This window comes from Octodon degus, unplaced genomic scaffold (assembly GCF_000260255.1).
Source record: "Octodon degus isolate 3935 unplaced genomic scaffold, OctDeg1.0 scaffold00105, whole genome shotgun sequence".
Classification (NCBI taxonomy): domain Eukaryota; kingdom Metazoa; phylum Chordata; class Mammalia; order Rodentia; family Octodontidae; genus Octodon; species Octodon degus.
In genome coordinates this window covers 6,347,138-6,367,774 of record NW_004524681.1, presented here as the reverse complement: position 1 = coordinate 6,367,774, position 20,637 = coordinate 6,347,138, and the positions used below count along the sequence as shown (strand labels likewise).

The 20,637-nt window shown below is 45.9% G+C and overlaps 1 protein-coding gene across 5 annotated transcripts in view; it reads left to right on the top strand.

Moving 5' to 3' along the window:
• The window catches only part of Slc12a1 (solute carrier family 12 member 1), an 82,709-nt gene that overhangs the window by 12,010 nt on the left and 50,062 nt on the right, over positions 1–20,637 (top strand). For 2 of the 5 annotated variants that reach the window (XR_002822739.1, XM_023724037.1), the window contains exons 5-12: positions 5,270–5,365; positions 5,860–5,955; positions 7,970–8,109; positions 9,977–10,087; positions 11,761–11,872; positions 13,478–13,605; positions 18,716–18,800; positions 19,385–19,536. Coding sequence is in view for 1 of the 5 variants with exons in the window: in XM_023724037.1 (XP_023579805.1) it covers positions 5,270–5,365; positions 5,860–5,955; positions 7,970–8,109; positions 9,977–10,087; positions 11,761–11,872; positions 13,478–13,605; positions 18,716–18,800; positions 19,385–19,536 (920 nt within the window). In the remaining 4 variants the exon portion in view is untranslated. Of the gene's footprint in view, positions 1–4,661; positions 4,758–5,269; positions 5,366–5,859; positions 5,956–7,969; positions 8,110–9,976; positions 10,088–11,760; positions 11,873–13,477; positions 13,606–18,715; positions 18,801–19,384; positions 19,537–20,637 lie in introns of all 5 variants that reach the window. The other 3 variants (XR_002822740.1, XR_002822741.1, XR_002822742.1) reach the window with 3 other exon arrangements.

Here is a 20,637-nt window from a genome sequence, read left to right as displayed (position 1 = left end):
AGAAGAAGAAGAAGAAGAAGAAGAAGAAGAAGAAGAAGAAGAAGAAGAAGAAGAAGAAGAAGAAGAAGAAGAAGAGAAGAAGGGAAGAAAGGAAGAAAGGAAGAAAGGAAGAAAGGAAGAAAGGAAGAAAGGAAGAAAGGAAAACTCAAATAACTTTCTTGTCCTTTCTGCTTGTTTGGGGGTGGTTTGGAGAAGAAGTTTGAACGCATTTTCAAGCCTAGAGCCCCAAAGAAAGCCAGGTGCTCAGAAGCTGTGCTTAGAGCAGCTATTGCCCTTGGGAAACCCTTCCAAGCCTGTGAATTTTCATCCTGGCTGGAAAGGCAAGTGGCAGAAAGAGTTGACAGTGCTGCTAGGTTCTCCTGCCTGTTGTGGACACCTTGCTGGGGCAAGGTAACCAATGAATAGTTGCTGGCAAAGTAGTTGGTACACAAAGCTGGTGTGACCTGAGGCGAGTAGCTGGCATACTGTGAGTTTCACCTCTTATCCAAAACTTAAAGAATTGGGTTATTTCTACCCCCAATCAATTCTTGGGAGACAAAGCTAAGGAACCCTGGTAGGAAGACAGATGCAAGTTGAGATGGGGTGAGGGAAGCTTATGCGTCTTACTGCAGGCTACAGGAGAATCAATCACCTGGGAAGCCAGCCTAGAAAGCTGCAAAATCCCCCCAGTTCACTTTGCATGATCCCAACGCAGCAGGCGTGGGCCCTTTCAGTGAGGCCCCCAGGCGCTTCATGGAGAAGCTGGTTCATATTCTCTAAGCTACTTTTCTCCGTACAATTCGTGTTTGACTGTGAGATAGAAGCAAGTCCCTCCGTGTTTAAGAATGTGTTTTAAAAGTAGAGACTGTTCTAAGTTTTGACTGGTTTATAGAAGTATATGCAATTCAAAAGATTAAGAATTATTGGGCCCAGGAGATATCTCAGTGGCATAAGTGCCTGCCTGGCAAGCAAAAGGTCCCAAGTTCAATCTCAGGTACCACAAATTAAAACAAAATATATATATATTAGGAAAGTAATACTGGCAAAGGGAAACACAGTGAGGCAGTAATAAAGTTAGACAAGGTTTTCATGGCATGCAGGGCAGGTGACGTGGTCTTTTCTGGATCACTTTAAACAGTTGATCTTAAATTTCCTCAAAATAAAGTCAAGAGCAAGACAATGTACAGAAGACAAAAATAAATCACCTCTAGTGGCGCAAGACCTGAGGCTGCACACTGATACAGGGGTTCTCCCTGCAAGACCTCTGCACTAGTCAGAAAACACTTAGTGCAACTTCTTACAACCCCTACCTCTGAAGAGTCTGCTAGGAGCCAAAGGAATATAACCCAAATGTTCAGCTCCTCTCCACAGTTCACTTCTTCCGGGTTGGATTTAATTCACAACATAGGCCAGAGACTCCCACTAGCGCCAGTGCCAGGTAGGCCTGGGAGCAGCGAAAGAGCTTCTGTTGCCTTCTGTCCACGTTTGCTCTTAACGTCCCTCCATCTTCCCTTCACTTGGGGAGGGCCAGGGAGGTCCAAGCCAGGGCTTCCTGCTAACTTCCTGCGGTAAAGAGCGACTGCCAACAGCAACTATGCTCCTCCGAGAACCCCGTGCCGAAGCTCTCCGGAGGGGCCAGGGTGAGCCTGGTGGCTGCGACCCTGCTTCCTGTCCCTGAGCTCTGGTCAGCCTCCAGGAGCGAAGGTGCTGTAGAGGAAGAAAGCAGCGCTGCCCTCTTCCCGTCTGAGGCTCTTGAGCAATGGCCTTAGATGATGGTCACGAGTCTAATGAGCAAGAGGGAAACTAACTCACGTGAGCGATGTGCACCGCGCACAAGCGCTTTGTAACGGGGGATTCTGGGACCTGGCTTCCCTTCGCCTTAACAGAAAAAGTGTGAAACCATAAAAAAAGTGACAAGAGAGTGAAAGGACTGAGTTATTACGGTAGCAAACTGTGGGAAGCCACATAAACTGGTACACCCCTGGAAGGTAACAGATGGTCCCCAAGACTTGCGTGGATGCTGGGGCGCCTTCTGCAGCGGACTGGGTGGGTCTCCAGCTGTCTCTGGCCATTAGCTTACCTTTCCTGCATTTGCAAATTTGCGTCCTGCGGGTAAGCAAGTACGAAGGGGTGGGGCTTTCCTGGTGTCTGACGTTTTGTAGTTTTAGCCACAAAACGACCCTTATGCCAAGGAGTGGTTCCACACATTCTGCTACCCTTCAGGTCCTCTGGCTCTGTGTTCTTGAAGTTAAAAGCAGCTATGCCTGCCCCTGGGCTCTGGCCTCTCCCGTTTTTCACCCTCACTGACCCTCTGAGCCCTAAGATCCTCTTGGGCGGCTGCTTTCATTTCGTTTGAGTTCTTGCACTTATTAAAGCCTACCAGCTAGCTGTACAGAAGGCCTAAGATGAGCACCTCTTTTTGTGACTACCATAGACAGGATGGAAAGGAGTACCACGGGCTATGTACTGAGCTCTCTGGATAATGTTGTATCTTTTTGTTGTTGTTGTTTAGATTTGTTTTACGTGCTTTTTTAAAATTTTATTTATTTATTTATTTTTTAAATTTATTTAGTGTGTGTGTGGCCAGCTCAGCCCACCAGGGGGCGAGGCTGGCTGGCATGTGGTGCTGGGGGATTGAACCGCGGTCCCTGTGCTTTGCTAAGCTTGTTCTAAGTAGGTGCTTTAGACCACTGAGCCATCTCACCAGCCCCTAGATTTGTTTTAAAAAGAAACAAGAAACATTAAGAATAAAGACAAAAACGAAGCAACACTAAACAATAAAAACAGTTCAGAATTTCAAAACAAGAATAGGAAATTAGCAAGGGTTGTTATATTACATATTGTTGTCATCAAATTCGTTGCTCAGATTACCAGGTATAGGTATGCAACCTTCATCCAATAACTGAACATTCTTTCTTTTAATAAACCTTAATTTTTTCCTTATCCTTTTATTTTTTAAATTTATTTTAAAGAGATAAAAATAATAGATAAGGCATTAGAAAAAATACACATTTCTATAAAAACAAAAACAAGATGAAAGGTATCCATCGTGGTTGTTATAGTGTGCATTGCTGTCTTCAATGTAGTTGCTCAGATTATAGACATTAGCATGTAAAGTTGATCAAAGTATAGATTTTAAACATGAATTGCTACCTTCAAAATTCTCAAATTAGTACTACATTCAGCTATCCTGTGTATAGACTTACATGATTTTCCCCCTTCCTTCTTTTCCTATCTTTTCTCCTTTTCCTTATCTCAAGTGTTTATTCCTATGTTCAGTTTCTTTTCATTTTGCTATATCTGTTGTTCCTTTCAAATTTTACTTACTCTTTCAGGTTCTCACACTAAGGAGACTATACGATATTTACATCTGTGGGTCTGATTTATTTCACTTATGAGTCAACCCTCTACTTGCACCCATTTACCTGTAAAAGACTCATGTTTGTTTTTCTTTATAGCTGAGTAATACTCCATTGTATAAAAATACCACATCTTTTTTATCCATTTCTCAGTTGGTGGGCATTTGGGTTGTTTTGAAAATTTAGCTATGATAAATTGCACCACTATAAACATGGATGCACTTAAATCACTGTGATATGATGTTTTCACTTCTTTTTGAAAAATACCCAGAAGGATAATAGCTGGGTTGAATGAACCTCCAATCCTAGTTTTGTCAGGAGTCTCCACACTGATTTCCACAGCGAATGTACGAGTTTACATTTCCACTAACAGTGCAGAAGGGCCCCTTTTCCCCACAGCCTCTCCACCATTTGTTATTAGTTGATTTCTTTGTGATAGCCATTCTTTCTGGGATGAAATGATATCTCAGTGTTGTTTTAATTTGTATTTTGTGAATGACCAGTGCTGTGGAGCATTTTTCATGTTTTTCTTTGCCATTTGTTTTTCTTCCTCTCTGAAGTATGTATTAATCTCAGATGCCCATTTTTGGATTGAGTCTTTGAATTTGGGACCTGATCATTTTTAGCTCTTTATGTAGTCTAGATAGGAGTCTTTTGTCTGAGTGACTGTTGGTTAAGATTTTTTTCCCTATTTGTGAGTCGTCTTTTTACTGTTGGTGATTTCTTTTGTCATGCAGAAACTTCCTAATAAGATGAGATCCCAGTTGTTGATTCTTTGGAGTATTTCACTATGTTGTATGTTTATGCATGTTCTTCATGATTTAATTGTCATTTGGGGCTCAAAAAACACATAACAGTTGGGGACCATTCAGTCAGTAAGTGAATATGGTTCAGTTTGGTTCTTTCTGCTCTAACCACCTGCCTGGAGCACTGTTGGCCAGAGTGGATGTAATTTTCCACCCCTCCATGACCAAAGTGCTTGGAAAGAACGTGACTTGGAAAGAGGCCCCTTTGATCTCCAGTTAAGTGAAGAGTAGAGACGATATGTACATCATCAAAGATGGGGTTCACACTATGCTTTTCGCGAGTTTTAGTTGTTTGGCCATGCACAAAATGGCTCTATGCATTTGAGCCCTTGAACTTCTTAGAAATGAGGCTACAACAGGAAGACAGATTCCTGTTGTAGTCCCCGAATGGTGACTTCCTGGCCAACTTGCTATACTCAAATGTGGCCCCTCAGTGCTTACCCCAGAATTGTCGCCTCTTGTGCTCAGTAGATTGTTCCACCATTTAACTGCTTCTGTTTCTCCTCTCTCAACTGAGGTCTTGGTGTGATTATCATCTGCTTAGCTGTCACAGTGACCGCTATCACTGGCTTATCCACCTCTGCTATTGCCACAAATGGATATGTCAGAGGAGGTAATTACGCTTGTGGCCCACAGAGTCATTTGTAAGGTAAAGGCAACACAGGCTGCAGCAGCTCCCACTGACCTTTCTGGAGTGTTTTCCAAGGTAATACAAGTTGGTTTCTTTTTCACCTCAGGCAAAGGGATGCAAGACAAATGGAGAAGGATTTAACCTTTGTCAAATCCCCAACTTTCTCATGCAGGTTCCTCTAGAGCAACTGAGAAGGTCGAATGTCATGTTTCACTTTTCACAGGCAGGGTAGTTCCTCTCCCAGGACATGGGCCTAAGTCAACTTTTCTTTGGCAGGGTTGCATTTCGGGTTGTGTTTACTGCTGGAAGCCATCCTTCACCATAATGAGCACTTTTCCGACCTGATCTTTATGTCAGGCTTCTCCTTAGCACAAGGAAACCTCACTGGGGCCAAAGCATGGACCTGAAAACTTAAAGGCAGCAGAGTCTGCAGCAGCAGGGAACCTAAGGAAGAAAAGTGAAATGTAATTTCTTCTATCTCTCATTGCTAACAGGTCTTGGAGTTATCATAATTCTTCTTTCCACCATGGTAACTTCTATTACTGGGTTGTCAACTTCTGCAATAGCAACTAACGGGTTTGTTCGTGGAGGTAAAATCTCTAAGATATCTAATACACTCATCACTCACTACGGGTAGGCGAAACATTTTTTATATACTTGTTATTGATGGGGACGAGGAAGTAGCTCGCTGATCTTGACGAGAAGGCCCTGGAGACGTGGGACGCAAACAGAAGTGTGCGGGGTGGTAAGTCCAGCCCAGGTCTCCTCCGGTCAGCGCTGGTCTCCTTCTCCATGGATTCTCTGGTGCCTTTGGGCCAGTGTCACAGACGTGTGAGTTCCCCGGATGAACATTTTACTTTCCAGGCCAGTCTGCCCACTGCTTGCTGGTGTTTCTTAGACGATGACTTCTGGGCATGGATTCCACTGTAGAGCTCAGTACGTTTCAGGTGCTTCCCAGAATGGAATCTTTCAGAACATTTCAGGTTTCCATGCGTGGCTGGATCCCTCTCTAGCAAGAGTCAGGATACCGTGGCCTGAAGTCCTGGGGACCCGGGCCAAATGCCTCTCCTGGGGGCTTTTTCAGGTCTTGGCGTCATCATCATTGGCCTGAGCGTAGTCGTGACGACACTCACAGGTATTTCCATGTCTGCTATTTGCACGAATGGAGTAGTAAGAGGAGGTAAGCTACTTAAATTCCTGACTTCTACAACATCTAAACTTGGTTGAATACTGGAAGTACAATTTTCATAGTGCTAAGTCTCTAAAGTCTTAAAGAAAACAAAAAAAAACTCCACCATTCAACATCAAAACAAAATCCTTCCCAACTACGAATGGAAGTGTCTAGAAAGGATGTTTCCTGTGATTAAATACATTTTAAAGGATGGAATGACTCTATGTCCAGGAAGCGCGCATAGAACACTATAGCGAACCAAAGGGGTTTCCTTGTGCTGTGACAGCACCCTCACCATCGCTAGGGTCCCCTCAGCCTGGGCTTACTCTGCCATAGCTGACACTGTTCATGATTTTTACTCATGTAGCCAACCACTACAGCACCAGACTCAGCATCTACCCCAAACACTATGCTCCTGGTGGCAAGTAGGCCAGGAAAGATCATCAGAAAGGAAAGAAAACAAAACAAAACAAAAGTTCCTTTCAAGCTACCCAGGAGCAGGCCAGCCTAGGCAAAAAGGAAGCTGATGGAGTTCAGCATAGTTCTTCTCCTTTCTTTTCACTCCCCGCAGCCTCCCAGGTAGAGTTCTTCTCAGGTACCTGCAGATGTCCCTCTCTGGGTTTCTAAATGCTGTCCTACCCACAACACACCCATCCCCCAGCTGCTCTGCCTGTCCTCCTTTGGGACCTTGCTACCTAGGTAACTGGCTAGCTAATTTGAATGAAATCAGGAAAAAGGAAATAAAACACATTTGTACCTCCCATACTATGTCACAGTTTTAGAGGCCCTTGACCCTTTAATCCCAAAGGAGTTACTAAAATGAAAGAAACTCCTCAGTAAAAGGTGGCTTAAACTTTGTGCTTAGGAGTGTTTGCTCAGGGTTGTTCCACACCAACTCTGACTGGTCCCCCACCCCCAAGACCAGATCACTACAAAAGGTAATTAGGATGGTCCATGATAACCAGGCCTCCCTCTGGTGCCTTAGTCACTTCGTTGCCACTGGCCAACTAGCAGGCACCTGCAACATAAAGGACAAAAGGTATATGTTGATTCACGTTTCAGATGTTGCAGCTTATGATTGGCAAACTCCCATGCAGAAAATGCCATAGCAAAAGGGTCTGGGCAGAGGAAAGCTGCACATGTCAGGAGAGCAAGGAAGGAGGACCCGGAAGGCGCTGAGCACTTCCAGGTCATGCCTCGTCACACCCTGGCTCCTGACAAGAAGTCAGGGGTAGCGCCTTCATAATTCAGTCAATTTCCAAAAGCTTCTTCTATAAGCACATGAGGCTCTTGGGGGACCATAGTGACTTGCCCAAGAGACCCTCTAACCATTCAGGGGCCTAGATCAGATTTCATGTAAGCAGAAGTCCATGGCCAAATTTAGAACTCCTTTTACAATGCCCAATGGAAAAGCAGTCATTCCAGGCCCTCCCTGCTGTGCTTGCCCCTTGGTACCCACATTACAGGCAGTTGGTAATAATCATGCTTGTTGAGCTAAAAACAAAAGCCAAGCCTGAATTACAGAATGGATAACACATAGCGCTGTATTAAGACACCATGTTTTATGCAGCAAGTGTACAGCAGAAATGCTTATACAACAGAAAAAAAGAAAAAAATCACTTTTTCCACTTCATTTTCTACCAAAGTGTTTGTTGGAAATTTTGGATATAAAATTTTATTTCACTTGCAATACTAATTTGAATAGTTCATGCTTTTTCAGGTCAAAGTCATTTCTACTGAAGTCTTGCTGCATTCTTATTCGTAGCCTTTCTCTTTTTTAAATTTAGGGTTCAATCAGTTGATTTTATTCAATCTGTCATACAACATAGATGATGCATGGAGTACAAAGAAAGGCTAAGTTGTTCATTAGGATAATAGGATTTCTAAAGTTGTTAGGAATTAGTAATATTTTTATTAGAATAATTAACATTTAAAATTTGCTGAGACATTCAAAATCATGTGACAGGGTAAGTTAAATTCCTTAACAGCTTCCCACGTAAAGCGTGCCCATTTCTGATTTCAGGTGGAGCCTACTATCTCATTTCCAGGAGCTTAGGGCCCGAGTTTGGCGGATCAATAGGCTTGATCTTTGCCTTCGCCAACGCAGTAGCCGTTGCTATGTATGTGGTGGGATTCGCTGAGACTGTAGTGGATCTTCTTAAGGTAATTAAAACTTTTCTTAATACATCCAAGGGGCTAGGGTAATAGCTCAGCAGTCTCAGTGCCTAACAGCAAATGCAGGGACCTGAGTTCGATCCCTGGCACTACATGCCACGCTGAGCCTACAGCAGAGTCCCGGGGTGGTAACGCAAGCCTGTAGTCCCAGCACTGGGGAGGCTGAAAACAGAGGATCACTACAAGTCCAAGCTGTGTAGTGAGACCTTGTACCTTCTTGCTTCAGATTTTCATATGCATAATAGTAGCATGACTGCAGATAGTCACGCCATTATCTATCTGATGTTTCATATTTTTTTAATTAATTTATTTGTGAGTGTGTGTGTGTGTGTGTGTGTGTGTGTGTGTGTGGCCAGCTCAGCCCACCACGGGGCGGGGCTGGCTACACATTATGTACAGGAAATACATAAAATTTTAAACAATAATTAATACATCCAAGCAAGATCATTCAATTCACCTTTCTTTTCCAGGGTGCTAGGGGATGTTATTACAGGAGGATGAGCGGGGAAAGCTGGATATAGGAGGAGCCCACGGTGTGGTATCAGAAGTTCATCTTTCAGTTCTGGCTCGCAGTTTACCAACTGGGAAACTTTGGATCATTTCCTCTATTTTCCTGAGAATATCAACTAGGCCACTAATATCCCATGTATTGAAATAATATCCTGTGCATTCTGCAAAAGTTTCATGCAGTCAGATGAAATGATGTACAGGAAGTGCCATGTAAAATATGAAACATCAGGGGCTGGAGAGATGGCTCAGTGGTCTGAAGCACGTACTTAGAACAAGCTTAGCAAAGCGCAGGGACCGCTGTTCAATCCCCCAACACCACATGCCAGCCAGACCCGCCCCCTGGTGGGCTGAGCTGGCCACACACACACACACACACACACAAAATAAATTAATTTAAAAAAATAAAATAAAATATGAAACATCAGATAGATGATGGCGTGACTATCTGCAGTCATGCTACTATTATGCATATGAAAATCTGAAGCAAGAAGAAGTCCAAACATTAAAGTAGCTCAGGGCAGAGCAGCAGGCGTTTCCTGCTTTGGGGGCCCTGCTAGGACTGTGTGGGCTGCAGGCACGTGGGTTAGCTGCATCTGAACTACCTTCTGGTCTTGTGGTAGCAGCATTGACCGATCCCAGCTGGTCCAAGTATCTCTGTGTGCTTTAGGTGGATAGGTGGGTATATTACCTACTTCATAAAGTATGCTGTCTTATGAGCTGCATCACCAGCGCTGTAGAGCCTGTTCTTAAACTGCACAGCACTCATTTTCAATATTCACATCATAAACCATTTGTTTTATTTTTTTTGTTGTTTTTTTAAAATAATTTTTATTTATTTATTTATTTATATTTTATGTGTGTGTGGCCAGCTCAGCCCACCAGGGGGCGGGGCTGGCTGGCATGTGATCCTGGAGGATTGAACCGTGGTCCCTGTGCTTTGCTTAGCTTAGCTTATTCTAAGTAGGTGCTTTAGACCACTGAGCCATCTCACCAGCCCCTAAACCATTTGTTTTAATTCCTTTAGGGTTCCCTTTCACACATAAAAGTAACAAGCCGTTTCTCTGAAACAAAAAACGGTGTGTGCATACACACGTTTCTACCTTGTGCTCCAGGGGGTCAAAAGCTCTGACTGGGCTGCATCTCAGCTCTTTACCTGACTATCAAATGCTAGTTATCACAAGAAGAAAGAATGCTAGGTCCTTTACCTTCTCAAATCTACGGCCACTGCATTTCTGGGCTGCCTTACCTAGCCCCAGGCATGAATTTCCTGTATCTCGTTTTGACTGTGAACGGTTACAATAAGAACAATGTGCACAACTGTCTCTCCCATGATTCCCTCCACCAGGAGAACGATTCCATGATGGTGGACCCGACCAACGACATCCGGATCATAGGTTCTATCACCGTGGTGATCCTGCTAGGAATTTCCGTCGCCGGCATGGAATGGGAAGCAAAGGTAAGCCTCTCAGAACGGCATCTGCCAGGCAGGCCCTGAACACGGTGGCTGCTGTTATTTGCCACGGGAAAGGGAGCAAGGTAGCACCACAGCAGCAGCGGGCATGCAGCACACCGACTCACCACGTGTGGCACGGGCACAGACCTGAGTCTTTTCCTCCTTTGTGCTGTCAGCACAGTGACACAGCCACCAAGGTCACTGCAGCCACATGCACAGGTCCACTGTGGTCCCAGCCACACTGGATGCCCACAGCTCAGCCCCCCATGGAGCTCCCTTGCAAGCTGCCTGTGATGCCATGGCCCCCAAAATGAGCAGCATGTTGGAAGAAGGTGACAGAGGCAGGACCATCCTTCTCCTCTGGAGTCCAGCACTTCCCTGGGGAAGATAAGGCACCATCGGCCTTGGCCCGAGCATGACTAGATTTAATAGGTTTACAGCCTAGCAAATCCCCGAAGGACGGGGAAGTGTCTCTTGCTTTTTTGAAAACTCCACTTGGGAACTGGTGCAATTTGAAATATTCTTCCATGCTAGAGATGCAAGTACCATAAGGTAAATAAGCACCATGTTTTGGGTTCAATTCTCAGGGAAGGAAGGAAGAAAAAGGAGAAAAGGAGAGAGGGAGGGAGGAAGAGTAGGAGGGAGGGAGAGAGGGAAGGAGGCATTAAGGAAGGAAGGAAGGAAGGAAGGAAGGAAGGAAGGAAGGAAGGAAGGAAGGAAACAACAGGTAGCAGGGGACACTCACTCCGCACTGCTTTCTTCCCCAGGGGAGGCATTACGGTTCAGTGACCGTAGAGGGTAGAATTTGAAACTCAAGGTCTGTTAGGGTATCTAGTTTTGAATCCGGTTTGTATCTCTGTAAGCCTGAGTCAATTGTTTAACCTCTTTGTGCCGCAGTTTCCTTATCTTTGAAGTGGGGACACTAGTATTCCCTACGTCATAGGGCTGTGGGTGGCATCACTCAGCTGAGGGACCCCAGGTAGATTTAAAGCTGCCTCAGTTATATTGGCATTCTCAGTGAGCAACAGCTGCTTGGTACTTATTTATTAGCTGGAGGGGTGACGGAAGGTCTCTCCGAGGCCATACCTCCCTGACACTCGGGAGGAGGAGGACACCTCCACACAGAGCAGGGTGGCCTGGGCTCCAGGTCGAGGGTGACGCCAAGGCCCGAGGGGCTGGAGGAGAAGGATTGAGCCTGTGAGGGCTGCAGGCTGCTCACACGGCGCACACACTGGCCAGCTGGCATCTGGAGCCTTGGGCATCACAGGAACTCTGCCAACCCCCCTGTGTTCTGGCTCTGCCTGAATACTTAGGAAGAGGAAGAACCCACCAGTGTTCTTTCTAGGAAAAACCTGAAGTACAGAAATGCTGAAACCTTTGGCTATGTTTACATTTCTGGAATCATTGCCCTCATTAGCCTCCTACTTCTTGGACTGTTCTAGAAAAGTCAGCCTCAGGTAACCAAGCCTGTGCTGTCCCAGAAATCATAGCATCAATATCCAGATGGAACTGGGCTTAAAAGACAGCACTCCAAAGGCTGCTTTTGTTACCTGTGTTGGACAGCAGAGCCTTAGCTGGAATAATCAGACTTTCTCCAATGGACACATAATTTTACAGTTATGTGGATATGTTGTTAAATAAATCTAGCTCAGCCTCCTCTCGCGTTGCTACTGCAGGCTCAAGTGATTCTTCTGGTCATTCTGCTGATTGCTATTGCCAACTTCTTCATTGGAACTGTCATCCCATCCAACAATGAGAAGAAGTCCAGAGGCTTCTTCAATTACCAAGGTACAGGAGACTAATGAGTCGCTTTTCAGTTAAAGACGCTGTGTTGTTCACCTCCCCATCTCACCCCCAGCACCAGCCATGAGGATCCCAGTGAGGCCCAAGAAAGAGGCAGAAACTGGGTCCAGGAGAGCCAGGCTTGGGTCTCAGCTTCGCTGCTTATAGCTAGCTAAATCACCGAGCGTGTTTGAGTCTCAGATTTCCCTGCTAAAGTGTCAGTGGTGCCCATAACCTCCCGAGGGAATTCTGAGAAGTAAATAGGAGTGGATGTGAGGGTGCTTTTTACATCTTACAATGCAGGGCAAGTTGTCCTTGGCAAATAATAGGAATAGGAAGTACAGGCAGGAAAACAGCAGAGCTTCAACAGCTGGCTCAGCCATCGCAGAGAGCTGAGTTCAGACACAGCTGGCTCTGCCTTCCCGGGGGCTCTGTGACACCTTCCCTCGCGATGGCTTTACCTAGTGCCGCATTGCTTTCTGGTTTTCAAGCATAAGACAGCAGCGGAGTACCTTAGCGCAGCCTCCTGTAGTGACAAGAGCCCTGGGATTTGGCGGGATCCCTCTTCTCTCTCGCCTACTCTACTCCACCTACCCCCTTTTGGCTCCCTTTCCAGTTTACTCAAAAATCAACTGCTCAGGGTTTTTTTAATTTTTCACTTCAGTAATTGTTCAGTTGTCGTTACTTGTTTTGTTTTTTGAAAAGTATCACCTCTTTCTTCCCAACACTCCTTCTCTGCCACGACCATCTAGTTTGCTTTAGATGTTGACGTCCTTTTACTCCTATTTTCCCCTCTTTCTTGCGTGTGTGTTTAAAACGTTCTTCCCTTCCTTTCACATTGTTCTTCCTCCTTTTTCCCTTCCTTCGTGTTTTGCTTCTGGAACTGAGGATATAGCTCAGTGGCATAAACGCTGGTCTGGCAAGCACCAGGTCCCCAGTTCAATCCCCCGTACATGAAAAAAAAAAAAAAAAAACAACTCATGTCTTGCTTCTAGTTTTCTGGGGGGGGGTTTCTTTCTTTCTTTTGAGTATTTGGCAACAACTTGTGGGATTGTATTATTTTATGCACATAAAATAACATTCCTCCCCCTGTCGTTTTCCCATATGTGAGAATTTGGCATAAGGACTCAGGATCCAAACTCGGGAAGAATCAGAGTTTAGAAAATCAATAGCAAGATTTTAAAGTAGACTACTCCACAAAACTCTCCTACAATTAAAGCAAGCAAATAAACAGTATAGCAGGTTGTTGGTTATTTTCAGTATTTAGGCATGGAGGCTGTAACTGTAAGGGGTGTGAGCGTACAAGACTAATATGAGTATGCTAATGTCATGAGTGAATGTTCCATCCTTTCTTTCCACCTTTTTTAGATTCAAAAAGTCAGGCACCCTGGGTCTCTGTGTACACAGAAATTTGCAGATTTTCCAGAGCTATGTTCTAGAGACCTAAAACTTTGGTATTTTGGCTCTTGGCAAATAGTAACACCAAACATCATAAGATCATTCCTCTTAGAATCCAGGAATGTATTTGCACTGGAATTGTAGACCCCAAAAAACTCACCCCCTACTCTGTGCACCATCTACTTGCTTATTTTCTTGTCCATTGTACCGCAGCTTCCATATTTGCGGAGAACTTTGGACCAAGCTTCACGAAGGGGGAAGGGTTCTTCTCTGTCTTCGCCATTTTCTTCCCAGCAGCCACTGGAATCCTCGCCGGTGCCAACATCTCGGGAGACTTGGAGGTGCGTTGTCTTCTCTGCTTTGCAGTCCTGAGAGGTGGCGTTGTGGCTGGCGGGAGGCAGATTCAATGTGACCCTTTCCCTACAGAAGTGGGTTTCTGATTCTCTGGCCATTTCCATTTCTCTCTCTGCATGTCCCATTTGGTTACTATCTCAGGTAGTTCTCCCAAGGACTTGTGCTGTCATAGCAGATGGGCAGAAGGTGTTGACCCAATGTCATTTTGCCGACAAAATGAATAGAGTTCAGGGAGAAAGTGTCGTAACTGCCTCCTCCTTTAGAACCACACTGAGTAAGACCATGGAACATTTAAGAAAAGCAAAACTAGAGCAAAACAAAAGCCAACCACTCTATCACTTGGTACTCCATTCATATGATTCTATTCATATCATTCTAAGAATTATATGGGTTGCTGTACTGGGACATTGGACTGAATGATTTTCAAGAGACTACTAACAATGCCCAAAGAAGGATAGAGCTTGTTTGCCTAGTGCATCAAAATTTGAGCTCCAATGCCATCCAATAAGATAAGAAAGGTCTGCTGCAAAAGGTCACCCAGGAGCCTAGAGGACCTCCCTCGTCTGCCACTGCTCTAGGGTCGCCTGCACCTTCCGAGCCCAGGATGATGATCAAGGCAGCGTCGGGAAGATGGCAGGTTCCTTCTCACTCTGGGCAACGTAGGGACATGTTGCTGACACCCACTGTGTCCTGAGATAGAAAATGGACTGGCTGCTGCACATGGTGGTGCACACCTATAATCCCAGCACCCTGGAGGCTGAAGCAGGAGGATGATCACAAGTTCTTTTGAGCCCATCCTGGACTACACAGTGAGTTCAGGGCCAGCCTAAACTGTACAGAGAAACCCTGTCTCAAAACCACCACTGCCACCCCTCCAAATGGACTGGGAATATAGCTTAGTATAAACGCTCTGAGTTCAGTCCTCCTCACATAATAAAATAATAAAATAAAATCCCTTGCATGATTATATCCCACTCCATAAGAGTGGAAATAAGAAAGCAGAATCAAGCAATTCCTGGGCTTGTATGCAATTCTTCGACTGCCGTTCCATTAATCAGAATTTAGTTTTGCAAACTTATCTAGCTTCAAAGGAGGCTAAGAAATGTGGTGTCCATGCCCAGGTAAAATTCTGAAATATTAAAAGAAGAACAGGGAAGATAGGTAACAGGAGAGTAATAAACAATAGAGGACAATACATAATAGAGAACACATGGGTTTTACTTTACCTAACACGAAGTAGTAGAAGACACAGGTTCTTGTATCAGTAAATTTATAATCAACTGTAGAAGACAAGCACTTCCAAGGTCATTGGGAGAGATCATATTACGATGACTCTCTTACTCATGTTTATAGCAGTGGAGCTCACAACAGCCACATTTTGAAAGCCGCCTGTATGTCCGTCTGAGGTGAACGGGTAGAGACAGTGTGGCATTTGCCCACAGTGGAGTACTATTCTGTCATAAAGATAAATGTGAGTCATTTGTAGGGAAACAGATGCTGTGCTGGCTTCAGTACCACGAATCCTAAAACTGGGAACAGGATGCACGCTGGGTCCGTTACGTGAGGTGAAATCCGTCAGACACAAGCCAAAACGTCACCTGATTTCTTTTCTATGAGAAATCCAAAATATAAATAAATTAAAGAGCAAAATAAAAGGCAGATGATAGGAAACAGGGAAGGTGATCTTTTGCGAATGGGAAAGAGAGGAAGTGGGGAGGAGAAGGAGAAATAGAAGTAAGATGCTCTATATGAGCGTCCCAACTCCCCGCGATGGAAATAGTCAGTCCTTACATACTTCAAATGTGTACTAACAGGTATATTTTTAACAAGAGCCCATAGGAGCTGTGCATAAATGGACACTGTCTGCGCGGGTGGTGGAATAAATATATGGACCAAGTCAGAGTTGAGTCAGGGATGATTTCTCCTAGGGCTGACCTTTGAGCCCGAACTTGAAGCAAGAGCCAGCTGCTGGGTGCTGGTGAGAATGCAAGGGCGTCTCAGGCTGAGAGGACCACAGTGACAGTCGAGCGTATGCAGGGGAGCTGAGAGTGAGGAAGGGTGTCCCTCACTCCAGCAGGAGAAACCCCACGAGGGGAGGGGAGCTAGCTGCAGAAGGCATGGATGCCCTCCAGGGGTGCCGTCCTCACACCACAACCCCAGGCAAGCGGAGACTTCACCCTCAGCTTTACTCCTTGCTGCACTCTCTGAGCCAGTATGGCATTGATAAATGGAGCTAACCACTGGGACATCTGGATTTGTTGTGTCAGTGACCACAGCGCGGTGGTAAATCCTTAGGGAGAGATCATGGCAGGGAAATGAAAGGACTCTGCCCAGGAAGTCAAGGAACGCAATCCAAATGACTCGAGTAGCAAGTGTCATTACTGAGTGTAGGTTGGTCATGGATGTTGTGCTTGTGGCTTCTCAGCACTAGAGAGTGTCCAGGGCACTGATCTAAGCTTTGGCAACCTGTAAGCGTTCCTGTAAGTTAAAGAACATTATGCTTTCCTTGGACCCCTCAGGCACAAGTCTGTACCACATGCTTGGCAGTCAGTCTGGTCTAGTGGGCCTTGACAGGAGCCAGAATGAAGGCCACAGAAGAGGAAAGGCCCAAAGGGATGGCTTTTGTGGGTGGCCAGAGAAGAAATGAAAAAACTCTCAGCTACAGTCCATGGCCAGAAAATATTACTCACCACCATCGAATCCACACACTTGGTTCTTTATTACAAGCGATGTCATCTGATATTTTCACACCAGTTCTATTTTATTGTATTGCTTTAATGCTGGTGAGAACACTGCTGGTTGCAACCTGTTGAGTTGATTTCGTGGCACATAAATGCAACCTCAGCTCAGATCTGACCACTGAGGTTGGAAGGGCAGGTGGCCTTCTGTCAGGCAGCTACAACGATAACAGGAGGGTGGGCAGACCAAACGCCACAGCACACGAGCTCACCCAGGTGTGCGCAAGAAGGGCAGGAGTGGCCCAAGGCAGCCCTCAGCGAAACGGACATTCAACGTGTTGACGGTAATGATGGAGCCAGTGACGAGAGAAGGCAAAGAGCTGTCTAAGAGGGAGCAGAAGGCTGGAGACACTGGGGATGAGAAAATTAAAAGAAAGCGGTTCTTTGAGTAGTGGGAATGTCCAAAGGCTGGACAGGGCTGTGGGGTGACAGCATGCTGGGGAATAAACAAGGAACTTTGGTGCCTTTGGGAGTGATTGCTCTCCAGGAGTGAAACTAGGAATAACAGGTGCAGTGCCATTTTGTACATTATTTTTTGCAGTCTAGGAAATGCAAGCTGCTCAGCTCTCTCCGTTCAGAGCTCCAGAGTCCTTCTCAAGGTGGCCTCGGGTGCCAGTGAGTTAACAGGACGTGGCGCAGGGTGGGTGCCTCAGAGTTCCCACACCGAGCCTATCTGCTAATGATACACTGGTAGATGGTCGATGAAGAGATACCTGGGGGATGAAGGTGCCTTTTCAGAGATGCTGAATGGGGAGGTGACCCACATACTCCCGGAGCAGTGACCACATACATGCTCCATCCTCTCCTAAGAAAAGACTAGAGGGTTCAAGAGCAGCAGAAGGGTAGATCTTGAATTATTCTAGAGGAGCAAATTAATTTGCAGCAAAACTGAATATGTTGAAGCTTCACCCTGTCTATCGGTAGCCAGAGCAAGCAATGCCGTGTCCTCCAGTGCCATAGACACAGTATGTTAATGTCTCGGCGTTATTGGCCCCTGTGGCTTCTGTGAAGCAGTCTTAGAGCTCACAGTAACACATGGCTGTGATAAGAACTAAGTCTCTGTCTCAGGTCCAGGATGGCTTTCTACCTTCACACCTCTTATCATGATAGATTTTCTTGCTTGCTCGCTTAGTGCACGTTCCCACTTAGTGCCTTTGGGATCTTAGTGCAGATCCCAAGAAAGTCTTCAGACTTAAAACAAATTCCCCGGTTTGTACCAGGGATCTGAGCAGAGCCCATCACAGCCATGGCTGCCATTCTGCGAGTGGCTCCCCACACATCCTGCTCCCTGGAGTTTTGGAGAGGATGGTTAGGAGGAGACGCTGGATGAGCCTGCAACAGAGGCAGGGCTGAGGGTGGTCCCAGAAGAGCAGAAGGCGCAGGACCAGAGCTCACAGAGCAGCTCTGCAGTTGGCTCGCTCCACTAAGACATGACTTCCTGCAGTTGGGCTGGGTCCCCGCTGGCCATGAGGGACCTTTCGGATGGGCTCCATCAGCATACTTTCCAGTTCGAAAGAAAAAAGCTCAAACTTTGCTTGATGGCATTGATTGCTGCTCTGTATTGATGAATCGCATGTCCTTTAGTGGGAAGATTACCACCTCCTGGGATTAGGCTTCCCTCAATTCAATATTTATTGACTCCCATTATGTGCCAGGCACTGTCCTGCATAAGCAATGAATGCACTAAAGTCTCTACTTAGTCATGCCTGTTAAGTTGAATTGAATATAATTCAATGTGCGTCTTGGAAATTGATTTAGCCCCCCCAAATCGGATATAAAATGCTAAATTAAATATGATGTGAACTCAGCTTCATGAATGTGTATACATTTATAGGAAAGAGAAAAGCTCGTTTTCTGGTATGAGCTTGAATTGGCCTCTTTCTTCATTCCTGCTTACGAAAATTAAACCTCTCCCATTACAGACAGTGCTGAACTAGATTCCAAATGAAGCATCTGAAGGATTGGAGGATTTAATGCGTCATCCTTTCTCCTCAGTCCGAAGTAATTTTTTTCAAGGCAGGCCTGAGTCAGTATGAAACAAGTACACAGAGAAACAACATATATCGCACACCACTTTCCCCTACACTTTCAGAGCTGATATATCTACACAAAGTCCAAGGGGAAGGGATGGAGCTGGTAAGAAAACCACCTGTCATACTGTTCTGAACCATTCATGACCTCTTCTGCTCAGTACAAAGGCTTACAGGTATCTTTATTTGCTTTAGAAACTGTCCAGAAGCAATTCAAGCACACCACTTTGCCATTTGGTCATGTCTTAGAACTTGCATTAGGAAGGTAGCTGAGGAACTCGGAAGCAACTCCAAGCCACCTGTGCTTACTGCATGTTATTTTCCTAAAGGACCCCCAAGACGCCATCCCCAGAGGGACCATGCTCGCTATTTTCATCACCACTGTGGCCTACCTGGGGGTTGCTATCTGCGTGGGTAAGTTGTGTGTCTCCCGTGTCAGAAAAACAATAAGCCCTGTGACTCTCTTCCTGTCTTGTGGGCTTCCAGTGGACTGTTAATGGTTTGGCTCCTTTAGGATTTGTATGCAACCAGAATTATAACGCTGTTTAAAAAACTGTGCCAGGAGTTAGTTGGAAACAAGGGCTTCATGATTACTAGGATGGCCTTCTTTGGTTCTCACAGAGAAGATGTATCATTCCAACTTGAAAATGTGGGCTCGGCAGAGCTAAACCCAAAATGCGATCGTGAGTGCAAGCCACACGCACGTTGAGAGGTCAGCTGGGCAGGCCGGCTCCACTTCCAAAGGCCTTCTGGAGACCTGAGACTGGCGCCTTGACCCCTTTGGGCTGTTGAGGTGTCATCCTGTGACAGACAGGGGGCGCTCCAGAGCTGAGTGTGGGCGTCTCTGGTCCCCTTGTGCAAGGGTCGCTGACCACAAACACAGGCTAGGAACAGGCCTGGTCAGATGCCAATCCAGCTGAGTGCATGCTCAGGAGAGAGCCCTGAGAAAGAGCAGAGCCCTTCCACGCCAGCAGTGAAAAGCCCTGCTGTTCCCACAGCGGCCTGTGTGGTCCGAGATGCCACGGGAAGCACGAACGACACCGTCATTTCCGGCGTGAACTGCAACGGGTCTGCAGCCTGTGGCCTGGGCTACGACTTCTCCAGGTGTCAACACGAGCCCTGTCAGTACGGGCTGATGAACAACTTCCAGGTTCGTGCTGCCAAGGAGAAATGTCTGTGGCCTTTGTTGTGCTGTTAGAATGTCCTGTCCAGTGAGACTTGTGCCTCTGGGCTCTGGATCCAGTCTGTGTGTGAGGGACAGGATGCCTGTGGGGACGATGCCTGTGGTGGGGACGCAGCAGGCAGTGGGAGAAGTGGCATCCCTGGGGAGAGGTCACCACCTGACACCATGTCTTCTGGTCGCTTGTACGGGATCTCATGGTGGACAGGAGCCGCTTAGATTAGCTTGTCCCATGGCCTTTGGCGTAGGACCGCCTGCTGAGGTGGCCCAGAGTGCCTGGGAGACAAGAGCAAGGGAGAAATTGGGCGGGGAAGGAGGGGAGGGCACCCCGGAGAAATGTGCTAATTTGTCTGCATGATCGGTGAGCAGCTGGAGGAGTAGGTGTGAGGCACAATCCGCATTCATCCATGTCACTCACCAACACTGAGAAATTAACTCCGCTGAAGTCATTATCCAAAATAGGACCAAAATGGATAGAATCTCATCAGCTCTCAGATACAAAATTATGTTTAATGAGCACCGGGCAGGCGAAGGTTTGAAAGCTCTACGTGGAGGAGAAATAAGAAAATCTAATGTTTTTTAAAAGACTAGTAAACAGCTATGCCTTTCCCCAAATCTTGTTAAAATAATACTTTCTTCTGGGTAGAATTGTTCACCAGCAAAGAAACATATTACCGCAAAGAAAAGAGGGGTGATCTACTGTCAAAATCCTTGAAACCGTTCATCCTCTATTTTTTTTTAATATCTTGTAGATATATTTTGGTGAGCACTTATTATTTTGTAAATAACACAGAAGGTCACTGTCATTCTGAAAGAACAATACTATGAATTTGGAGGCAGATGGCAGATGGCACGTACTTGCTAACCTGGCTACCAGGGAAACTGAGGCAGGAGGATCGTAAAACTGAGAGCAACCTGGGCAACTTAGGGAGACCCTCTCAAGAGGAAAGAGAGAGTTTTGTTTTAAAGGGTAGGATGTAGCTCAGCACTCTCTGGGCTCAGCCTCCAGTAGAGGGAAAGAGAGAAAGAGAGAGGTTAGGAGAAGGAAGGAAAGAAGGAAGGAAGGAAGGA